The 25441-nt window shown below is 35.3% G+C and overlaps 1 protein-coding gene across 1 annotated transcript in view; it reads left to right on the forward strand.

The window, feature by feature from the left end:
- The window catches only part of LOC131992925 (ephrin type-A receptor 5), a 151073-nt gene that overhangs the window by 112091 nt on the left and 13541 nt on the right, over nt 1-25441 (forward strand). The window contains exons 14-16 of the mRNA XM_059358637.1: nt 11868-11935; nt 13005-13146; nt 18854-19003. Of these exons, the coding sequence (XP_059214620.1) occupies nt 11868-11935; nt 13005-13146; nt 18854-19003 (360 nt within the window). The remainder of the gene's footprint in view (nt 1-11867; nt 11936-13004; nt 13147-18853; nt 19004-25441) is intronic.

Here is a 25441-nt window from a genome sequence, read left to right on the forward strand (position 1 = left end):
AGAAAATGTATCTTGATGTGATTTAGAAATCGTGTTAGCTATTTATTTATTTATTTATTCTTTTTACTTTTAAAAAAAAAAACTTTTTACTGAACAGTAATGATATTTATTTAGCTATTTATTTTATTATTTATCATTTATTTTCTCACTTATTATAATGTACAGAAATTTTAAAAGTTTGTGTTTGAGAAACTAGCAGTATATCAGTATTTCCCAAACACATGCATTTTTGGAGTCTTCTCCATTGCTGAATGGATGTTTTTTTTATATAAAGTTTGCTGTTAAATTGGCCTCCATGTACTTCAGGTCATTAAAGATTTATGGTTTCTCTGTTCACCTTGGAGGCATGCAAGTTTTCTTTATGAATTCAAGGTAACGCGGGGTGATTAATTGAAATCCAAATGCTCGTTTTAAAGGTGAAATATTCCTAGAATGAAGGGAAATCTAGCAAGAAGGATGTAAAGGATTATAAGGAACTGTTCTAGAGAAAAGGATGATAATTATAGGAAGAAATAGGAGATAAAGAGGAGGAGGAAAGGGAGTAAAAAGGATTAAAAGAAGAATGTTTACATCCTTTTTACTTTTTAATGTAAATGAATTGTTTTAGCTGCATAAAATGAAGTGTTGCTGAGGTAAGTGGGTGGAGAGCCACTATTTACTGATATGCTAAATTGCGAGGACAATTATCACAAGGGTGTAAGAAAAAAAACGTTCAGTCCTCTGGAAAGAAAAACACATTTCCCAGAGCCGAGATCCTCCACTGTGGGAGAATAAATGTGTCCAGCTAAGCTGTTATTATTCCAACTCAATACCTCCTCATTCTACACATCCACGCAGCAATTAACAGGGAACACAGTTATGGATATTTGTGCAAAAAAAAAAAAGTTAAAGTTGGCAGGTGTTGCACTGACGTCTTTGAAGGGGAAAGAAAAGTTACTGAGTTGTGTATTCAGGTTGGTGTTACAGTATTCTTTATCTGAAACATTTAGCAGAGCAACAATAAATGATACTGACTAAACACTGGAGCCCAGAATAAGGTTATAATTATAGTTTTGGAGTTTTCTTTAGTTTTTTTTTTTTCAACTTGAATAATTGCATCAAAAAACTGAATTTGAATCACATAATTTGAATTTGTATTGTTCAATTTGAATCATTGCATTGAAAAACTGAATCTGAATTGTAATTTGAAATTTAACTTGTTGGTTGGTTTTCTTTTGTTTTTTTATTACAAAAAGTTTTCTTTAGTTTTAATTTCGTTGTGATTTTTTGTTTTCAAATTCAGTTAGTTTTAATGAGTTTTTAGAGTGAGTCTGCTAGTTTTAATTAGTTTTTATTTTTTGGGGAAAATGCTCAGTTTTAGTTTAGTTTTTATTAGTTTTAGTGTCACTTTAGTGTAAAGTCACAATAAATGTTTCCTTTATTTCCTTTGTCTGATCCATCTCAGCCCAGATAAGTTTATTAAGTCATAAAACCAGATAGATGAAATAGATTTCATATCAACCAAAAAAGTTTTACGTATGAAAAAAGTTGACAAAGACGAAAACGAAGGACATTTTCACAATCTGTGTATCATTCTAGTTTCCATTTTCAACTGGCAATCAAAATCAAATAATGAAAAATCGACTGGTTATTTTGTCATTTGTTTTCTAGTCTCAATGAACTTAATTATATATTATTATTATTATTATTATTATTATTATTATTATTATTATTATTATTATTATATAGGGACGGCTGGTTTGACTACGGAGAAGTGAAAGATGGCTCACTTGAGCACAGTCAAACTTCCGGGTCACGTAATTAAATATTTAAAAAAATATTAAATATTAAATATTAAAATCAAATTCAGTCCTGGTGCCCATTTTTCCATTTTGTATTTTTGATCTGAGCCTAAGATTGAAATATGAAAAAACAAGCATTTTTTTAGTTTTTTTTTGTTTTATAATAGGAAACAAATAACAAAATAACCAGTCAATATTCCATTATTTGATTTTGATTACCAATTGAAAATGGAAAGAACGAATGACACACAGATTCTTCACTATAGTTTTAGTTAGTTTTGTAAGCATATAATACAGTTTCAGTTAGTTATCGGGTTTTTTTAAACTCTCGTTTTTTAATTTCAGTTAACAAAAATGTTTCTTTATTCTATTTTTCGTTATTTCGTTAGTTTTCGTTAACTATAATAACCTCGGCCCAGACAGAGTGTCTACGTGGTGCAGATTTTGAACTTTTTTTTTTTTTTTTTAATGTTTACTAGTCCCAACTGTGTCAGTTTGCCAGTAAATCTGAAAGTCATCTGAGCGCTCAGAGCTGGATCACGTCTGCTCCGTCTAGACGGTTTGGATGTGAGCGAGTGGAGAAGGTGACTATAATGAAGGCTGGCAACGCTCCGTCCTCTCCAGACCACTTTAGTCTGTTCACTGGTTACAATGGCAAGATGCTCAGTTGGCGGACGAGGCTAAATCCTGGACGGGAAAAAAGAAAACTCCTGCAGCAGATGGCTGATGGAGGGAGGAGAGAGATAAGGTCATCTCTACCTCTTTCAGAAGCTTCAGATACTTACTGTTCAATTCAATTCAATTCAATTGGCTTTATTGGCATGACGTAACAATGTATATATTGCCAAAGCAACCATCAGAAAAAAAGATAACAAGATAAGGAAAGCAATATTTACAATAAATTATTATAATTCTGTTATTCATTTTAAAAGAAAAGAAAAACTAATAACAATAAAAGAAAGCAATATTTACAATCATTGAATTACAATCAACATTTAATTTATACAATCTAACTGTTGCTGTTCATGACATCAATATATCTCAAATATGTGTTTTTATTTATAAGGTATATTCAGATCATGAAAACTTTCCAAAGCACTTTAAGACTTATTTTAAATTTAATTCTCAGGTTGACTCTTATTCAACACGTCAATCTTTAGATCTTTGACTTCCAAGATTTCTGACATGCAGAGGTCAATTTATTGTTAAATTTAGGGACCAAATTATGGATAAATACCTTTTCCTATCTGGCAAAGAACTCCATCTCTATAAAATGTTTCAATAGATGTCGAAAAGCTCATTTAACTGCTGTTTTAAAATTCGGTAACACTTTATATTAACCAACTAAGTGATATTTATAGATGGTTTATAGACCAATTATTAACAAAGTGCGATACATATTTAATCTTTAAATGTTTTAAACCAATTTCTTAAAGGTATATGCATCATTTAAAAATCATTAACATACTTAAAATTGTGTTAAAAATGTTAACATGAGTGCAACTAAAACTATTAATTATAATTGAATTGTTTGTTAATGGTAAAGTAACAATTTTACTTTTAGGTGCCAGATTCAATAAGTCACAATAAATGTTTCCTTTATTTCCTTTGTCTGATCCATCTCAGCCCCAATAAGTTTATTAAGTCATAAAACCAGATAGATGAAATAGATTTCATATCAACCTGAAAGGTTTATGTATGAAGAAAAAATTGACAAAGACGAAAACGAAGGACATTTTCACTATAATTTTAGTTAGTTTTGTAAACACAAAATACAGTTTCAGTTAGTTATCGTTTTTTTTCGGCACTTTATTTATAGATTTTTCAAGTTACAGAACAGTAACATTAAACAATAAATCAATCCCACCCACCCCTCACAAGGCCGAAATAAATAATAAAAAAAATAAGTAAAATAAAATTAATATGAAGTAATAAAATGGAATTAATAAATAAAAAAATACTAATAAAAATTTTAAAAAATGTAAAAAGGCCAGAAACAGAAAGGAAAAAAAAATATTTTTTTTAATTTCATGTACAGACACACAAACACACACATATTGAAGCACTTATACTTATACTATGTAGTTATCGTTTTTTTTAAAACTCGTTTGTTACCAAAAATTGTTTTTTTTTATTCTAGTTTTCGTTATTTCGTTAGTTGTGGTTAACTATAATAACCTCGGCCCAGACAGATTGGCCCAAACGTGGTGTTTGGAGGTGTGTTTGAAGTGAGCAGAGCAGACTGGAGAGATGAAAGATCTTTACCTGAACAAGATGTTCCTGCCGGCTCTGTGACAGAGGAAGGATCAGCTTTTTTTTCCACTGTGGTCAGTGGGAAAAAAAGTGCTGACGTGACGCTCCTGTGTGCCTCGGGGAGTAATCCTGGATGGCAGAGGAGCAGCAGGAGCAGCAGGAGGAGCAGCACAGACTCCCTGTGAAGTAATTACATGGATGGCTGGTGAGCTGAGGGCCGGTATAAATGAGAGGAACCGGGGGCCGTTAGAGGAACCAGGGGCCTGAGAGGAACCAGGGGCCTGAGAGGAACCAGGGGCCTGAGAGGAACCAGGGGCCCTGAGAGGAACCAGGGGCCTGAGAGGAACCAGGGGCCTGAGAGGAACCAGGGGCCCGGACCGGCTCTGGATTAAAGGGTCACAGGGACAATAGAGTGAGAGGCTCATAACTCAGATCTGAGGCTCAACATCTCATTTCACATGTAAGAGGGATGTTCTGCTGCTGAGGAGGAGGAGGAGGAGGAGTGATGGAAACTGAGAGGAGGAGGAGGAGGAGGAGGAGAAGGAGGAGAATGAGAAGGAGAAAGAAGGAGAGAGCAGGAGAATGAAAAGGAGAAAGAAGGAGGAAGAGAAGGAGAAAGAGAAAGGAGAAGGAGAAAAAAAAAGGAGAAAGAGGAGGAGAAGGAAAGAGGAAGAGAAGGGGAAAGAAAGAAAAGGAGAAAGAGAGAGGAGGAGGAGGAGGAGAAGGAAAGGAAGAGAAGGAGAAAAAGGAGGAGGAGAAAGATAAATAGGAGAAGGAGAAAGAGAAGGAGAAGGAGACGGAGGAAGAGACAGAGAAAGAGAAGGAGAAAGAGAAGGAGATGGAGGAAGAGATGGAGGAAGAGACGGAGGAAGAGAAGGAGAAAGAGAAGGAGATGGAGGAAGAGACGGAGAAAGAGACGGAGAAAGAGAAGGAGAAAGAGACGGAGAAAGAGACGGAGAAAGAGAAGGAGAAGGAGGAAGAGACGGAGAAAGAGACGGAGAAAGAGACGGAGAAGGAGAAAGAGAAAGAGAAGGAGAAAGAGACGGAGAAAGAGAAGGAGACGGAGGAAGAGACGGAGAAAGAGAAGGAAAAGGAGAAGGAGAGAAAGAAAGAGAAGGAGATGGAGAAGGAGAAAGAGGAGGAGGAGAAAGAGGAGGAGGGAGAGGAGGAGGAGAAAGAGAAGGATAAGGGGAAAGAAAGAGAAGGAGAAAGGGAAGGAGGAGAAAGAGAAAGGAGGAGGAGGAGGAGGAGGAGGAGAGCTGCTGTGGACTTTGGGATGAGAGGAAGGTTGGATTGTTGACAGTTGGATTGGAGGAAGCCGAGGCTCAGAGTGAAAGTCACAGAGAGAGATTGGATTGGAAGAAAACTAAGGGAAGGGGTTTCAGATAGAGGGAAAGAGTCAGATTCAGATTTTCCTTTATTGTCATTGAATAACAAGTACTAGGATAACGAAATTTGCCATCAACCCGTCCAAACGTATAAAACACACATATAATATGACAGAGATGGACGGACAGAGAGACAAAGATGAAAGAAAAGAAATAAACGTGAGGAGAGTAAAGTGCCATAATCGTACTATTTTGTGAGTCTTTTCCATTGCAGAATGGATGTTTTTTTATATAAAGTTTGCTGTTAAATTGGCCTCCATGTACTTCAGGTCATTAAAGATTTATGGTTTCTCTGTTCACCTTGGAGGCATGCAAGTTTTCTTTATGAATTCAAGGTAACGTGGGGTGATTAATTGAAATCCAAATGGACATTTTAAGGGTAAAATATTCCTAGAATAGTACATAAATCTAGCGAGAAGGATGTGAAGGATTATAAGGTGATGAGGAGGAAGTATGAGAGAGAAGGATGGTAATTATAGGAAGGAGATAGAGGATAAAGAGGAGGAGGATAGGGAGTAAAAGGATGTGAAAGAAGAAGAGGAGGTGGTTCAGGAAAGCCACCACTGATTCTCAATGTAAATGAATTGTTTTAGCTGCATAAAATGAAGTGAATCTGGCTGTCAGAGGTGATTTATCACTTGACAGATATCATCAGCAGATATCGGCCAGATTCAGATATAGAGCATCACATGGTCAGGCTCCCCTTTACATTGTTGAACTACTTCACCCATATCTGTCAGCTCGGTCTCTCAGGTCGAACACATCTTCTGTCTGTTCCACGTCTGAAAACACCTGGTGATCAATCATTTCAATATGTGGCACCCAAACTTTGGATATCTCTTATTTCTTTCTTTTTATCTTCTGTAAAGCACTTTCTAATTTTATCTGTTAAAAGTGACTTTACTTACGTACTTACTTACTTACTTACTTACTTTTGTACTTGCTTACTTACTTTTGTACTTACTTACTTACTTTTGTACTTACTTACTTACTTTTGTACTTACTTACTTACTTACTTACTTTTGTATTTACTTACTTACTTACTTTTGTATTTACTTACTTACTTACTTACTTTCATACTTACTTACTTACGTATTTACTTACTTACTTACTTACTGACTTTCATACTTACTTACTTACGTATTTACTTACTTACTTACTTACTTACTTACTTACTTACTGACTTTCATACTTACTTACTTACGTATTTACTTACTTACTTACATACTTACTTACTTACTTACTTACTTACTTACCTACTTATGTATTTACTTACTTACTTACTTACTTACTTTTGTATTTACTTACTTACTTACTTACTTTCATACTTACTTACTCACGTATTTACTTACTTACTTACTTACTTACTTACTGACTTTCATACTTACTTATGTATTTACTTACTTACTTACATACTTACTTACTTACGTACTAACTTACTTACTTTTGTACTTACTTACTTATTTTGGTACTTACTTACTTACGTATTTACTTACTTACTTACTTACTTACTTACTTACTTACTTACTTACTTACTTAATTACTAACTTACTTACTCTAGTACTCTAAAACAAACAGACTGCCTTATTTTCTTTCTGTTTGTGTCGAGGAATGAATGTGAAATAATAATACACTGTTGAAATTGAACACCCCTCTCCTCACCCTCCCTTTCCAAGCACATAGAGATCCTATGGGCGCCTATAGATAACCTAAAAATGTACAATCCCGTCTCAAGAGACACTTTTTCAGTTGCTGTTGTAGAACATGGCAGTGCAACATTGCCGACTCCAAGAAAAAAGACCCGTGTGTATATGAAGAGCTCATTCTGAGCTAATGAAAACACAACAATTCCTAGTTTCAGGTGATTATACACTAATCAAACCATAATTAGCTCTCCGCTTCCTTTCTGTGCTGCTCAGACAGGACGCTCCATGGCAGACTCACAATATGCACCAATTAGCAGCCTATTTATTTTTTCCATTAGCAGAAACATCGGAGAGATTCAGCTTAATGTTTGAGCTTCCAGACTCAGACGAGGAGTCTGTTGTGCACGAAAATCAGTAACAAACAACTCTACCAGAATACTAAGTGAAGTTAGTGTCTTTTAGCTGGTTTATGTGGGTTTTTTAAGCTCATGGGGGGAGAAACTGGCGAGGAACTGGTGTTCTGGGTTGCTGAGAAGTCTGCTCTGTGCTACATTTAACTGTACTTAAGTACATTTTGAGGTACTTTACTTCAGTATTTCCATTTTATTTAACTTAATAATTCTCCTGTTTTACACTGTGAGGCAAATATTGTACTTTTTTACTCCACTACATTTGGTCGACAGCTTTAGCTTTAGGTCATCACTTGACTTTTTTATTTTTTTTATTAAACACTGAAATTAAACACTGCTTACATCAATGAATCAGTAATATTAATACACATATTTGGAATATATAAAACAAATCTGAGTGAGTCTATTCTGCATAGTAAACAGTGATGGAAAGTAACATTTACTCTGTCACTGTATTTAAGTATAATTTTGAGGTACTTGGACTTTACTTGAGTATTTCCATTATATGTAACTTTATACTTTATACATTTTAGAGGCAGATATTGCACTTTTTACTCCACTACATTTAGTTGACAGCTTTAGTTACTTTTCACATCAAGATTTAACATAAAAAAACATGATACATTTAAAGTGATTAGACGTTTTTCTAATTAAACCTCATAACAGTAAATGAAGTAGTTAAAATGAGCCATATCTTGAGAAAATTCAAACACTGCTTACATGAATGCATCAATAATTGTAATCCAATAATATATTTGGAATATATAAAACAATATGAGTGCAAAACGAATACTTTTACTTTTGACACTTTAAGTACATTTTAATGCTGATACTTTTATACTTTTACTTAAATAAGTTTTGAAAGCAGGACTTTTACTTGTAGTGGAGTAATTTTACAGTGTGGAATTAGTACTTTTACTAAAGTAAGAGATCAGAATACTTTTTCCACCCCTGGCTAGTGGGTCCAAGTTTCTTTTCCAGCTTTTGCATATTAGACAGCGATTTGCTTTAGATATTATAATGCATCAAATTTAACTTGCCTGGGGTAAATTTTTAATTGTTCACAGACACCTCCCCCTTCAGCAGAGAAATGTGAAAACACCAACAAACTTTGTACACAAACAATTCAGTCAAGTCAAGGCCAGACACATTTTAGGGCAGTTAAAAATAAAAAATAAACATATTTTTGACGTCAGGGGATCTTTAAGATATCTCTGGTTCTGCTGCATCGATTTTAATATTTTTATTTTTTTGTCCAGCAGTGTTATAGGAGTGCAATGCTAACTCAGTCTGCCAACTCTTTTCAAGGAGTTACCTCCTGACCAGCATGCAGTGGGAGAGAGAAAGCTTAGTGTGTCCTTGGCAGAAACTTCTGTGCCCCATCATCATTTTCCTTGGTTATTAAAAAGCCCTAATTATTAACATTGGGGTATAGAGATTTGAAGGTCCCACAAGAGAAAGTTGAGGCTGGGAGTGATGAAAGTAGCTGTGACTTGCAGGAAGGAGACCAGCTCAGTAGGAGTCTGTACCAGAGGCAACGGTTTCATAAAACATGGCGTCTCTGTGACTGTGGACAGCAGGCCAGAGCCACAGAGGAACCCTTCATCTTGGTTTGAGTCCACACATTGAGCAGCAGAGCTATCGATAAGAACACACACTGAAAAAAAAAAAGTGTCCAAAAACAAGATGAAACACTAAATCAGAGGGAAATTATCCTGCTGCATGGACAGATAATTTCACTTAAAAGAGATTTATTGAATTAACCATTTGATGCACAACATGAGTCTAAAGTGACCCGACAGAGTTTTTATGTTCTATATCTTTTCAAAAAAATATTTTCATGGTTTTCCTCAATTAGTTTGTTTTTGATCTTCATACATCCTAATTTTTATGTTTTCCTTTATTATTTTTTAATAAAATCCCTTTTTGTGTACTCTTCTAATGCACAACATGGGTCAAAAATGACCCATATCCATTTTTTTTAGCTGAGTAGCTTGCTAAACTAACTACTTAGCTAACTTATTGGCTAAATCTAGAAATTAGCACGTTGAACAACAATAAAAAAAAAAAATGTAATGCTGCTGTGTGTTTCTGTGCTCCATCTTTTGATATCAACTTATTTTATATAAAAAATATGTTTTTGTATTATTACATAGCTAACTACTTGGCTAAGAAGTTAGATAAGTAGTTAGCTTAGCAAGCTACTTAGCTTAATACTTAGCCAAGAAGTTAGCTAAGTAGTTAGCTTAGCAAGCTACTTAGCTGAATACTTAGCCAAGAAGTTTGCTAAGTAGTTAGCTTAGCAAGCTTCTTAACTAAAAAAAATGGATATGGGTAATTTTTTTACCCATGTTGTGCATTCGAAGTGACTTACTACTTGACTACTTTGCGAAGAATTTAGCTTAGTTGTTAGCTTTGCAAGCTACTTAGCCAAGAAGTTAGCTAAGTAGTTAGCTTAACAAGCTACTTAGCTAAAAAAAAATGGATATGGGTAATTTTTGACCCATGTTGTGCATTCGAAGTGACACAAAAAGGGATTTTATTCAAAAATTAATAAAGGATAATAATAAATAAAAACATTTTAAAAAAATAATTGAGGAAAACTTGGAATACTGAATGAATAAATAATAAATAAATAATAATAAATAAATAAAATAATTTATTGCAAAGATATATCGAACATAAAAACTCTGTCGGGTCACTTTAGACCCATGTTGTGCATCAAAGGGTTAAAACAAGATAAGTGATGTAACACATGTAGGCCTAAATCTATTTTTTTTCTTATCTTGGTAAGAAACAAATAATTTGAAGTGCACTTGAAGATTAGATGCTGTAGATGTAGGAAACTGTAATCATTACATTTATACTTCCAGGAATGAGAAGCATAAGATGCCATAAAGCCATCAAATTGTGAATTAAAGTTGGATGTGCAGAGGTGTGTCTCTGTGTCTCTGCTATAACTTCCAGTAATTGGCTTCGTGGCATTAATGGCTTTGTGTCTTTCATGCTAGAAGGAAACTCTTAAGTGCCCGTTAACAGAATGCTTAGCTATCATTTTTAAATGCAGAGGTCATACATGTCGTCTATCTATTGCCTTTCTATATCATTTTGCAAGTTGACCCAATTTTTCAGGCTATACCCGGAAAAAAAAAATTATCTGCATTGAAGCACACTGTTTCACTGTAATTTTCCAGACGATTTTTAATGTCAAACCACATGGGAACGTCATTATCATTACAGAGCTGGTGCATATATAATACAGCAACCCAGTGCAGCTATATGCTGCATAACTGAAAGTGCATATAGGGCATCCTGAGTCGACAGCATTAATATTAACTGGTAGTAAATTAACTAAATCATACATGATTTCCTTCCAGTGAATGTGTCTGATTTTACACATTTGTCATGTCATATTACGTCTTTGGCCATTTTTTTCTTCCACTCTCTTCTGAATTAATCTGTTCACTGTTTTTATAGACTGTATTAAGTGGTTAATAGATGGATGGATGGATGGATGGATAATAGATGGATGGATGGATGGATAATGGATGGATGGATGGATGGATAATGGATAGATGGATGGGTGGATGGATAATGGCTGGATGGATGGATGGATGGATGGATAATGGATGGATGGATAATGGATGGATGGATGGATGGATGGATAATGGATAGATGGATGGGTGGATGGATAATGGCTGGATGGATGGATGGATGGATGGATGGATGGATAATGGATGGATGATGGATGGATAATGGATGGATAGATGGATGGATGGGTGGATGGATGGATAATGGATGGATGGATGGATGGATGGATAATGGATGGATAATGGATGGATGGATGGATGGATGGATGGATAATGGATGGATGGATGGATGGATGGAAAATTGATGGATGGAAAATGGATAGATAGATAGATAGATAGATAGATAGATAGATAGATAGATAGACTTTATTTATCCCAAGCTGGGAAATTACAGTGTAGCAGCAGCATTACACACAGAGACAATGACAACACAATTAAATAAAAAGAACAACCTAGGCATACTTCAAGCAATAAAATATAAAAATACAATAAAAAATAAAGTGTCTAAAGAGGAGTATGTATTAAGGAGTAGAATTCCAGTGCAGAATAAATATGAATATACAGTATAGAAATGTTTGGTGCTGTGAAACAAATAAGGTGTAATGAACAGTGTGCAAAAAAAACACATAAAGTGCATAACGACTGTATGTAATGAACCAGACTATTATTTGTTATTGTTATTGTACAGTGTGATGGCATGTGGCAGGAAATATTTTTTGCATCTGTCCCTTTGACAGCTGATGACTGATACCAGAGTCAAATAACAACAAAATATGTCTTTGTCTTTGTTTTTCCTCAGAAAAATGACGGGCAGTTCACTGTGATCCAGCTGGTTGGTATGCTGCGGGGCATTGCATCTGGCATGAGGTACAAATAAACACAAACACACTGGCCCTCATTTATCAAACCAACAAAAGTGGTCGTACGGTTACTTTTATGCAAAGGCTCGGCATTTATTATATATTTTGTATTAATCGTAGAATGACTATTGTATTGGCAAAACTCTGCAGTGGGTTTTTTTTTTATTGGTGACAAACCAAAGCATGTTTAGGCTTTATCATTTATTATTAAAGCATCATTAAAAATAAATACACCCTGTGACCGTGACATTCTTTAAACAGGCTACTAGCCGAGGCTGTTAAATGTTGTTGTCTAATGTTATCCGGTAAACATTTAACGCACCACTGTTATCTGGCTCAGACTCCGGATAATTTGGGTATATTACTATAAGTACTTTTATTCTATAAACCCCCGTTACTGCGTATTTATGTACCTGCTTAAAATGTCGATTTTAAATTAAAGGTGCACTTTGCTACACTGTAAAAAAAACTAAAAAAACTGTTGTTTTTACGGTAAAAAAACAGCAGCTGTGGTTGCCAGAACTTACCGTAATAAATACGGTGCAACTTTTTCTAATATTACGGTAAAATTATATGAGCACTATTTATTTCATGTTTAAGATTGCCATTTTATTCCATATTTTACGGTAAAAAAAAAAAAAGTTTTTCCATCGAAAGAAATTGCTGTTCATGCTGCTCTGCCATATAACAAGAAAATACTTTATGAATTCAGCATAAATTAAAGATTTTACCATTAAATATTACAGTATATTTCTGTTAGAGATATGGCGTTTAGTACATTTAACAGTGACAAAAAGTATTTTTACAAAAAATAAATGCAAAAAATGACGGCTTGTATATATATTACAGTATATTTTTGCTACAAACATGGTGCCAGTGTATTTTACAGTGGAGTAATGTATTTAAAATTAAAAAATATTAATGTTTTGGCTGATATATTTTTAATATCGATATATTGCTCAGCCCTTGCTGGTTTCTATGTTCATTTGATAAATGAGGGCCACTGTGTGTTACTGAACATACCATTAGAGCTCAGGGTTTAGTTTTAATCCTCTCCTCTCTGTTGATTAATGCAGATACCTGTCTGATATGGGCTACGTCCACCGGGACCTGGCAGCTCGTAACATCCTGGTCAACAGTAACCTGGTGTGTAAAGTCTCTGATTTTGGCCTGAGCCGAGTCCTGGAGGACGACCCCGAGGCTGCCTACACCACACGGGTAAGACGCCGCATGTTTAGGTATAAATAATAGGACAGTCCTCATTTTTGTTAATTCCAATATTTCCTCTACGATTTTTTTCATCAGTGGCGGTAAAGGGTTATTTGTCCCCTGGATGGTGTGAGCATAGTATAAAAAAGTATAAAAAGTATAAAAAACTACACTAAACTGCAAAAAAGCTTTAAAACCAGTGTTTCCCACAGGATTTTCTGAGATGAGAATTTTTTTTTTGCACTAAAAGCCTAAATTTGGTGCCCCTCACACATTCTAATGCCACTATTCCATCTTAATCATTGCATATTTGCATTAATAAGGTGCAAAGTGAGCCTATTTAAACAATGGCTGCCACGGCAACCAGGGTCTGAGTTTGGCCCAATATCCAGTTTTGTTCTCAATATATTTATCAACACAGCTGCCAAATTTGGTGCTTTTATCACAAAATGAACAATTGGTATGATATATTAAGCTATGATTCATCTGTGATGCCTTCAAATGGCTTGTCTTTGGTCTACTTTTGACTTTTGTGAAGGATTACAACTTAAACAATGAATTAATCAAGCTGACCACCTAGAAGAAGAAGAGAATATTTTGGGGGACAATAACAGGCCAACAGTAGATGAGGTGAACATAGAAGGTGGGAACCTGAAGATACATTTGAGATTAAGCTCAGCTAGCAATAAATCTGCCACAAACATTGTGTTTGGGTTATTCGCCTCTTCAAATGTCAAGAGGTCCGAATAGAGTTTAAAAGACCTTTAGAACATTATGATGGCCATTCTCGTGCCCTTTTCTCTCATAGGTTGTTGCAGCAGTTTTTGATTTGATACCATTTCCTCTCCTCATGTTGTGGTTTATTTCTTTTCTTTCATCTCTGTCTCCCTGTCCTGTCCACCTCTGTCATATTATATGTGTGTTTAAGTATACGTTTTGGACGGGTTGATGGCTAATTTCATTGTCCTAGAACTTGTTACTCTGTTCATTGACAATAAAATAAGTCTGAATCTGAATTTGTGACACAGATTTTGTGCTAAATACAATTTAGACTACTCAAGAACTGATAGAAATGGTCAAAAATCCCTCCAAAATTACACTTTAAGACAGCAAGACACTGAGGAACACAGTAGAAAAATCCATGCTACGATTTAGTATCAAAAACTGTTGCCGTCCATCCTCTGAATGCTCCCTGTTTCTAGTTTGTGGTTGTAAAGTTTCACACGGCTGTGATTACCCTCGAGGTCACAGCAGCTCAGTTTATACAGTTTCACAAAATGTTCTCACACTAAAATAAAACGGCTACTATGAGGACTAACATCATCAAACATGAATAAAACTGAACCCATTGAATCCACAAGAGTCTCGACTTTCCACTGATATAAAAATTATGCAACTCAAAGGCTGTTTAGGGACTCCAGTATGCAGAAATATTCAAATTCAGCATTGCAACATTTTCAAAAATAACACATTTCTACTGCATAAAAAAAAAAAGGTTTTTTAATCAAAAACAGCTTGGGAGTAGCATAAAGAGGTCATGGAATGTAACTAGGTACATTTACTCAAGTATGTTTTTGAGGTACTTGTACTTTACTTGAGTATTTCCTTTTTATGTAACTTTATACTTCTACTCCACTACATTTTGAGTACATTAATTTTGTACATTTTTCAGTTACTTTTCAGGTGAAGATTTAACATGAATAACATGATCAGTTAGCCTTTTTTTTTAGTAGATTAAGTAGTTAAAAGGAGTCTTATCTTTACAAAATTAAAACGCTGCTTCCATAAATGCATCAGTTCAAATAATCTAATAATATATTTAGAATATGTCCTGGAATCTAAGTGGGTCAATTTATCAATGAGTACTTTTACTTTTGATACTTCAAGTACACTTTGATGCTGATGCTTTTGTACTTTTACTTAAATAAGTTTTGAATGCAGGACTTTTACTCATAGTGGGGTAATTTCACACTGTGGTATTATTTACTTTTACTTAACCCATTTTAGGCGGGAAAGCATTACCGCATTTCTACCATTAAAGCCAGGAAAGCAGATATGTCGTTTTGTAGTATTTGTAGTTTTTTCCAACTATGAAATCATCACCAAAAAAGACACAAAATTACCAAAAAAAGACACCAAATGACTAAAAAACGACGCAAAATGACCAAAAAAAGACACAAGATCACACAAAAAAGACACAAAATCACAAAAAGACACAAAATGACCAAAAAAAGACAAAAAATGCCAAAAAAGCACACATAATAGCTAAAAAAAGACACAAAATTACTAAAAAAAAGACACAAAAAGACACAAAATTACTAAAAAAAAGACACAAAATGACCAAAAAAGACACAAAATTACTAAAAAAAAAGACACAAAATGACTAAAAAAGACACAAAATTACTAAAAAAAGACACAAAATTACTAAAAAAAGACGCAAAATGATCAAAAAAAGACACAAGATCACATAAAAAAGACACAAAAAGACACAAAATGACCAAAAAAAGACAAAAAATGCCTAAAAAAGGACACATAATAGCTAAAAAAAGACACAAAATTACTAAAAAAAAGACACAAAATTACTAACAAAAGACACAAAATGACCAAAAAAGACACAAAATTACTAAAAAAAAAGACACAAAATGACTAAAAAAGACACAAAATGACCAAAAAAGACACAAAATGACAAAAAAAAAAAGACAAAATGGCACAAAGTGACTAATTGCTTCAGCACTATAAGGAGATATAAAGAAGACAGGTAACCTAAAGGCACTGGGGTTGTTTTTGAGGACATTTCTATTTATTCTGTGTGTTTGTGCAGCGTTTTATGCAACATCAAACTTTGCATTAAGTTGAAAACTCTTGTCTCACTCACTCGCTGAACACACACATGCATACTTTAGCATTTTCACACACACACACAGACGTAAGCAGCAGGTTTAAATTGAGCCGTGTGTCCCGGGCTGAGTGGCGTCCTGTCAGCCAGCCTGGCTGCTTCCTGCAGGAGGAGGGCCAATTAGTCCTCAGCTCAGTCTCCACAACACTCAATTAGCAGCGAGGCTTGCAGCCTTAGCGCCAAATATCCTGTCAGTCACCTCTCCCTGCCAGGCTCTCTCTCCCTCCGACTCTCTCTCTCTCTCTCCTGCTCTCTCTCCCTGACGGAGCAGTGAGAATAACGTAATTCACACCCTTCAGACAACCACACCTCCAGATATCCCGCTGACGCGTTCCTCAATACCGCATCAAACTAATTTCACTTCTCATCAGCCGGAAAAAAAACACATTTTCCTCTCAGAACTCAGCAGTCATCCTGTGAACTTTTTCTATCTTTGCAATGAAAGCGCGATAATGAAGATGAAGAAACAAGCGGAGGAATGTCAGGCCCCCCGACAGACTGGAATCTGTTAAAGAAAGTGGAATTTGGTATCATGAATGTGTTCCCTAATTGGTATTCATTAGTGTAATTGTGGGTAGGACCACATGCGGCACAAGTGTCTCAATTAAGGTCTGTTCTTGGTTTCCATCTTCCTGTAACAAAATGTAAAAATGTTAAGAGGATGCAGCTGTATTTATACACCAGAAGGTTATTTGAGAAAGTGAGTGGTTTTCAATGTAAACATGTCTGAATGATTGTCATGAAGCCAGTCTAAACGATGTCTGTGAAGAATATAAGGACATAAAAGACACAAAATTACTTAAAAAGGACACTAAATGACTGAAAAAACACACAAAAATACTGAAAAAAGACACAAAATGACAAAAAAGGCATAAAATGACTAAAAAAATACACAAAATGACAAAAAAAGAAACAAAATGACAAAAAAATACACAAAATGACCAAAAAAAGACTCAAAATGACCAAAAAAAGAAACAAAATGACTAAAAGACACAAAATGACCGAAAAAGACACAAAAAGAGAATACATAATGGCCATAAAAAACACAGAAGAAGACACAAAATGACTAAAAAAAGACAGAGTGAACAAAAAAGACACATAAAGACACAATATGATCAAAAAACACACAAAATGACTAAAATTGTTACGCTAAACACACAAAACACAAATAAAATACAGTGACATCACAATAAAAAACAGAGTTTCTTCTTTTTCCCTTTTTGGTTCAAAATATTGATCCAGTAAGTCCGAATAAAAAATAAATTATTATCAGGTCATATAGGTGAGGTTGTGCTGAAAAAAATAGACCAACATCACATTTAAACATTTTTTAAGTGGTGTATACAGGCAGGATGAAAGGATTAAAAAATGGACTAAATAGCCCAAAAAGACTCCACAGAGTTAAGGCGGGTCGTGAACCGTTCTCACTCTGAGCTGATGTCTGTATCAACAGAATTCTGTTGAAAAACAAACATATACATAATCCACCAACGAGCATGTGTTAAATGGTTATTTAAATTCTATCCAGGTATTCCTCTCTATTCTCTCCAGACACCGCTGTGTTTGTGAACTGAATGGAGATGAAAACAGTCCAGAGAGAGTCACATTCTCTCCACAAACACCACAACAACAACAACAACAACAACAACACAGAGCTTTCAACAGCTACTGGGCGTCTTGCTGATCTTGGCAGCTTTTCTCTTATTAACTTCTCACAGAACTCCATCAGAATTTATTACCGCTAGTGCAGAAAGTATGTATCCGTTAGCATGCTAACCGTGAGATAGCATATTACGCAGTATGCTGCACTAAAAGTACATTATCATGAACCCAATTAGCTGATATACTATATTACATGTAAGTATCTCATATCAAATGATTATGGGCATTACGCTAAGCAACATGAATGTCATCCCTGAATTACATAGTAACACAACATAAGAAGCTAATAAAGCTAAGTCTCCTGTAGATTTAGCTACAGCAACTTCTGCAACTCCATAAAACATTTACTTTTAATAAGGTACCACACCATCCAGCACATACACATTGAACATTGATATTCACTGGAAACTATACGCATATATACACATACGAAATCTGATATAGATAGATTTTGTGGGTTTTCTTGCCTTCTTCTGTGCTGCAGTACCACTAGCCGCCTCAACTGATACTGGGGGCGCTGTTTTACAAAACACAAATATCACTAAATATGGGAGATAAATCAAAAAAATCATTGTTGAGGTGACATTTTCGAAGCCTAGTTTCTTTTAAACTTTTAAACTTTCAAACATTACTAACTGTAAGATTGTGAATGATAGTCTGGGGTAGGATGTTCCTGCTCTGGACACTCCAAGAGCTCAGAGTCATTGGTATACTTTTATTTAAAAGACAATATTGGGACTGCTGCATTCGTACATTTGCACCTTAATTACTGTGAGAAATTCTGGATCTTATTCTCTTCGTTCACAAGATCACTTGTTGCTTTCTGTCCCTTTTGCTCGTACAGAGTTGGGTAGAAGGGCATTTGTTTCCTCTGCACCTCATGCTGGAATATGCTCCAGAAAGACTGGAAACTAACTGACTTAGTTTCTTTGAGCACTTTTAAATCCAAACTGAGAGTCATTGAGGCCAATTCCACAATATGCACTTGTTTCTCATGATGCGTTTAAGGTCTGTGTCTTATGTAAATATGTAACTGTATTTTATGTTTGATGCCTCTTGCCTCCCTTGAAAAAGAAGTTCTTAGTCTCAATGGGATATTTCCTGGTTAAATAAAGGTTTAATAAAATAAATGATTCATGTTCTTGCATGTTGTCACAGGGCGGGAAGATTCCTATCCGCTGGACGGCTCCGGAGGCGATCGCGTACAGGAAGTTCACCTCGGCCAGCGATGTTTGGAGTTACGGGATCGTCATGTGGGAAGTGATGTCATACGGAGAGAGGCCGTACTGGGAGATGTCCAATCAGGATGTGAGTTTGATGGGACTTATTATGTTTTGTTATGTGTGCAAAGTAGGGACGGGAACAATTAATCGATGGTCGATCACATCGAATTTTTAATCGATCTGTGTATCTTTTTATTTTTATTTTATCTCTGACTGTGTATTAGTATCACTGAACTGAAACAAGTTGGATAAAGCTTCGATTCCAAACTGAAAGTTGCAATAACAATCATAAAGCACACAGAAATACAAGAGTATTAATTTAAGCAAAACTAGCTCACTGTATCAAACCTTGCTAACGTGAATTACTGAGTTTAATTTAATCCAAAACGTATTTAAACAGAAAACACATTTAAGTATGCAAGATTACTATGAAAACTAACCTCATGTCTCTTTGGGGACTAAAACATAAATCATTGAGCTCCTTTACGTTTTCTTTACAGTTTAATCTCACTTCACTTAGTTTTACGATCGACGGGAAGTCTCTTTCGTCCTCTCAAAATAAAAGCGCCTGTTAGGAAAACAGGCTTTTGCAGAGTACTTTATGCATCTTTTATTTTGAACTCAATGTTAAATTTACAGTTCAAACTTACTTGAGTTAGTTTTACGATCAAGTCTCTTTTCGTCCTTTCAAAATAAAAGTTTCCATTATTGAAACAGGCTTTTGCATAGTGCTGTATAAATATATTTGATTTTGCCCATGTATGCATGTTTTTACACGTACTAGAGCATGGGTCTCAAACTCGCGGCCCACGGGCCAATTGCGGCCCTCGTGACGATTTTTTGTGGCCCTCAGCTTGATATAAAAGTTTAATATGAGTTTTATATGAATGGCAATTTACCGTGTTGTGTGTGGAAGGTCCCTTTAATTACTTTTTGGGGGGAATTTTGTGTCTTTTTAGGTAATTTTGTGTCTTTTTAAAATAATTTTGGTTCTTTTTTAGTTATTTTGTGTATTTTTTTGTCATTATGTGTCTTTTTTGAGTAATTTAGTGTTTTTTCAGTCATTTTGGGTCTTTTTTGGGTCATTTTGCGTCTTTTTTTAATAATGTTGTGTCTTTTTTGGTACTTCTGTGTCTTTTTTAATAATGTTTTAAAGTGTCATTTGGGTCTTTTTTGTCATTTTGAAGTAATTTGGTGTTTTTCCAGTCAGTTTGCGTCTTTTTTTTTAATTCTGTGTCTTTTTTTGCTAATTTTGTGTTTTTTTTTTGCTAATTTTGTGTCTATTTTAAGTAATTTATTTTTTTCTGTCATTTTGTGTCTTTTTTTTTTGTAATTTTGTGTCTTTTTTTGGTCATTTTGATACTGCCTCCAGCGACCCCCAGGTAATTTGAGTTTGAGACCCCTGATCTAGAGTATGTATGAAAACATAGTGATTTACTGATTAATTGATCATTAACGTTATTAATAATAATAATAATTACTTCCAGACGCCCATCCTTAGTGCAACGTGTATGTTTTTTTGCAACAAATCCTAACAGAAGGTCCATATCGTCACGGTAACAGAGCTTCCCATCACATGATCTCACTGACAGATGCCATTTGTCCAGTTGTCATGGAATTCCTGTTGTCCAGCTTTTCTTTTCTTTTTTCTCCCTAATTGTTTGTTTAATCCATAGAAATTAAATACAATTTGCGGTTTTACTGGATGGGGGGGGGGGCTTATGTGCCAGACTATTTCTTGGCCACAAACCAGTAACTTCCTGGAGTCTGGTTGCCTGGCAACTGTCCAGAGCCAAGAAACGGCCTGGCATTAACCGACCAGATATACCATGTTAATTAGTGACTTGTGGAGGTGCTGGTAGGCAGATTTGTCACCATTTGACGGAGCCAAGCGAGCTGTTTCCAGACTGGAGTGTTACATTTAACAGACTGCTATGAGAGCGCTATTGATCTTCTCGCCTTACTCTCTGCCAGAAAAGCATATTTCACTAAATGTCAAACTTTTGCCAGAAGTACCCCGGAAACTAAAGTTGATGAAAAACTGCTGTTTAAGGGGTCAAGAGTGAATTTTTAACATCAACTGGGACAGTCTTTCTCAGCCTTGGGGTCATATATCTCAACACAGTTTATTCATATCAGTTTCAATGGATCTTTATCTATTTATTTATTTATTTTTAAATAGGTTTTATTGATTTTTATCAAAATAAAAACATAAACAACATATAAGTGCTCTCTATATTCACAATGATATCGCAACAGAATAAAATAATAATAAAATTAAAATTAAAATGAACCAACATCCAAACCAAAATGACTTCAAGTACCTCACAACTGACCTCACTCCAAAAAATAAATAAATAAATACAAGAAGTAAGAAAGGCAGCAATCAAAGAAAAGGGAGAAGAAGAAAAACAGGTCTCAGTCACAAAAAGCAACTTTTTTCTCCAGATTCACCACTTTAACCCTTAATAGGGCACTCATTGAAATACTTGCAAATTCCAAATTTCAACCCTAGAGAATATTGGAGGATATTACATACTGTTAGAATGTGTAAAAAAAACATACGAAAATAATATCTGGGAGAATCTGGGAGAAAAAAGTTGCTTTTTCCCACTTTTTTCTCGTAAATCTGCGACTTTTTTCGCACAGATTTGCCACTTTAAATCTCTTAAATCTGCGACTTTTTTTCTTGTAGATTTGCCACTTTAATCTGGTAAATTTGCAACTTTTTTCTCGAAATATTACCTGAAGTTACCAAATATTGTGTCTTTTTTGGGGAATTTTGTGTCTTTTTTTGGCCATTTTGTGTTTTTTTGTTTTGTTTTTTTTTATCATTTTGTGTCTTTTTTTGATCATTTTGTGTCTTTTTTTGGTCATTTTGTGTCTTTTTTTGGTCATTTTGTTTCCTTTTTTGGGTAATTTTGTCTTTTTTTTGTCATTTTGTGTCTTTTTTTGGTCATTTTGTTTCTTTCTTTAGTCATTTTGTCTTTTTTTGGTCATTTTGTGTCTTTTTGTGTCTCGAAATATTACCTGAAGTTACCAAACACAGTTCTTTGCCTGATAAAGGGTTAATATAAAAACTCATTCTGAGTTTGATGCATTCTCATCTTTTTTTTGGAGCCACAGTTATAAACCAAAAGCAAAACGGCCTCAATAAAACACCCGAACTCAACAGTTAACAGCGGGAAAAATCACATATATTCTTTTTTTTCTGTCATTTCAATTTCCCTGCAAAGTATTTACTCCCTTCAGAGTAGAAAATGTTGGCACAAAGCCAGCTGCACTGTTCCTCGGGGACTCGTGTCTCGTGTTTAATAAAGACGCCGAGGGAGAAGAAGACATGTAGGTGCACCATACATTGTTTCCTGTCAAGAGGCTGAATGGGGACCCGGTGCAGGGAGGGGCTGTGTGGGGACCTATTATTATAAATCTATTACTGCAAAGTGTGGACAAAGAGATTGAATAGCTTTAAGGGAAACACACAGAGAGACGTTGCAGGGTGTAAAGAAACGTGTGCGTAAGCAGAAGAGTGAAACAGGTGAATACACACGGAGGTGCAGAGCTCAGCAGAAAAAAAAAAAAAAAAAAAACATGGCAGCCTGTACACTCATTCAGGATATCTGTGCATCTCACAATAGGGCTCAAGGTTTTTGGATCACTTGTAAACAGCAAGTTTAGCAGAAAAGAAAATGAGTGGAAGTCAGTTAGCTCTGCTTAGCAAATGACCTGCATGTTCTCCTGTCAGAAACGTGATACACAGGTTCATCTCAATAAATTAGAATATCATAGAAATGTTTATTTATGTCAGTAATTCAATAAAAAAAGTGGAAGTAACACGTTATATAGATCCATTACACACAGAATGAAACATTTCATGTCTTAATTTGTCTAATTTCTTCTAATTGTAATGATTATGGCTTACAATTAATGAAGTCCTAAACTTCAGATCATAGTTTCATTGCTATACTTACAAGATAAATGTGATTATTATATAAAGAGCAGCTATTCTCAACCTTGGGGTCCCGACCCCAATTGGGGTCTCGAGATGATTTCTGGGGGTCGCCAAATCATTTTGGAAGTCAGCTCTGTCTCCACTGTGTTAAAGTGTTTATGTGGTTTAGTCTTTTTGGTCATTTTGTAGTGTATTGTATTGTAGTGTGACTGTATTTTATTTGTGTTTTGTGTGTTTAGCGTAACAATTTGTGTCTTTTTTTGGTCATTTTGTGTCTTTTTTGTGTCTTTTTTGGTCATTTTGTGTCGTTTTTGGTCATTTTGGGTTTTTTTGTGTCTTTTTTTGGGAATTTTGTTTCCTTTTTTGGTAATTTTGTGTCTTTTTTGGATCATTTTGTGTCTTTTTTGGTCATTTAGTGTCTTTTTTTGGTCATTTTGTGTCTTTTTTGAGTAATTTTGTGTCTTTTTTTGGTCATTTAGTGTCCTTTTTTTGTCATTTTGTGTCTTTTTTTGGGTCATTTTGTGTCTTTTTTTGGTCATTTTGTGTCTTTTTGTTTCTTTTTTGGTCAATTTTGTGTCTTTTTGTGTCTTTCATTAGTCATTTTGTGTCTTTTTTTGAGTCATTTTGTGTCTTTTTTTGGTCATTTAGTGTCTTTTTTTGTCATTTTGTGTCTTTTTTTGGGGTCATTTTGTGTCTTTTTTTGGTCATTTTGTGTCTTTTTGTGTCTTTCATTAGTCATTTTGTGTCTTTTTTGATCAATTTGTGTCTTTTTTTGGTCATTTTTTGTCATTTTGTGGTCAATTTGAATCATTTTTTGCTTAATTTTATGTAAGTTTTTGGTCATTTTGTGTCTTTTTTTGATCATTTTGTGTTCAATTTGATTCTTTTTTGGGTCATTTTGTGTGTCTTGTGGAAGAGGGTGATGAAAAGAGGAGAAGAAGAATCACCAGTGAAACCCGAAGGTCATTTTAACGAGATCTGCCATCGTGTCACATGCCGACGACCGATCTTGTAGCGTTTTTCCCCTTTTCCCACCCACAGACACACAAACACAGGCAACATATGCACGCACAGCCCTCCAGTGACCTCTTCCTCCTGCTCCACACCCCTCCCTTCTCCTTTTGGTTATTAGGCTGTCTGTCTCAGAGAAGTCTAGAGAGGAGGAGGAGGAGGAGGATGAGAGGAGAGGAGAAGACGTTTGATGTTTAATTGAAAGCGTTATGCTGGATTTTCTCTGATCTGCAGCAGAAAGTACAGCCTCTCACACTCTCTTTCTCTAAGCTCGCTCTCCTTCTGTTTCCCATTTCTACCCCTTTTTCCCCCGCTCGCTCCTTCCTTCCTTCCTTCCTCTCGTCCTCCCTTTTGTCTCTCAAAAACCCAATCTCGTCTCCTATTCTTTCTCTCCTTCTCGTCCGTCTCGTCTTCCCTTTCACCACTCGTTCTCCCTCCTCTGATCTCTCAGCTCTGCGCACTACTTCTCTACTTCTCCCTCCCAGCACGCCGCGACGATTTGATGCCGCGCTTCTCTTTTTTTTGCGCTTTGGTGCGGGCGTACGTGCGCTTTCATGCATGCATGTGTGTTGCAGTGCTATCACGTCTGTCTTTTGTGGGAATTTGACACAAGCAAAGGCTGTCATGAACTCAACAAATCAATTCCCCCCAGTGTCTTGCACTGGCAGAACTAGGCTGAAAACTCCAGCCTGCTTCTTCTTTTTCCACTGCAGGGTCTAATAACAGATAGAGCCAGAGTTTATTTATTATTCATCTAATTCAATTCCCCCCACCCTCCCCCCCAAAAAAAACCCCAAAACATTTCTGTGATTCAGTGCTGCATCTTGTTCCTGGCGGAAATGATTAAGTGGGCCGTGCAGCATATCATATACACAAATAATGCTTTAATGATGTGTTGCTTTGTTGATGCTCGCAGGGTGTTAGTTTTTGCTTGCTGACTTGGTGGAGGTGTGAGTGTGGGGTCAGATAGAGGAGGAGTTCTCAACCTTTTTGAGTATCGGCCCCCAATTCAACATCATGTTGTCTCACTGAACAGAATCTCACAGTTCAGATCAGACAAACTCAGTTGATTCGACTAATTTTGGACAATTAATGAAGCAGACAACAACTAAAACAAAAACATAAAAACTAAAACATCTCTCTGTCTGTGCATTTATATATTTTTTATATTTTATTGTTACTTTTATTCTCAGTCCTTTGCTATCAGTTTAAAGGTCCATTCTGACCTCCTGAGTGTGTAACAGTCAGCTTCAAGCCAGAGACTCCTTGGAAAGTAACAACTTGCAGAAAACTGTCAGAAAAGACACAAAATTACCCAAGAAAGAATCAAATTGACCAAACAATTACATAACAATAAGGAAAAAAGGACTCAAATTGACCACAAAATGACAAAAATGACCACAAAAAGACACAAATTGACCAAAAAAGAAACAAAATGACCAAAAAAGACATAAAATTATCAAAAAAAGACACAAAAGGACCAAAAAAGGAAACAAAATGACCAAAAAAAGACACAAAATTACAAAAAAAAGAAACAAAATGACCAAAAAAAGACACAAA

This window comes from Centropristis striata, chromosome 19, assembly GCF_030273125.1.
Source record: "Centropristis striata isolate RG_2023a ecotype Rhode Island chromosome 19, C.striata_1.0, whole genome shotgun sequence".
NCBI classification, from domain to species: domain Eukaryota; kingdom Metazoa; phylum Chordata; class Actinopteri; order Perciformes; family Serranidae; genus Centropristis; species Centropristis striata.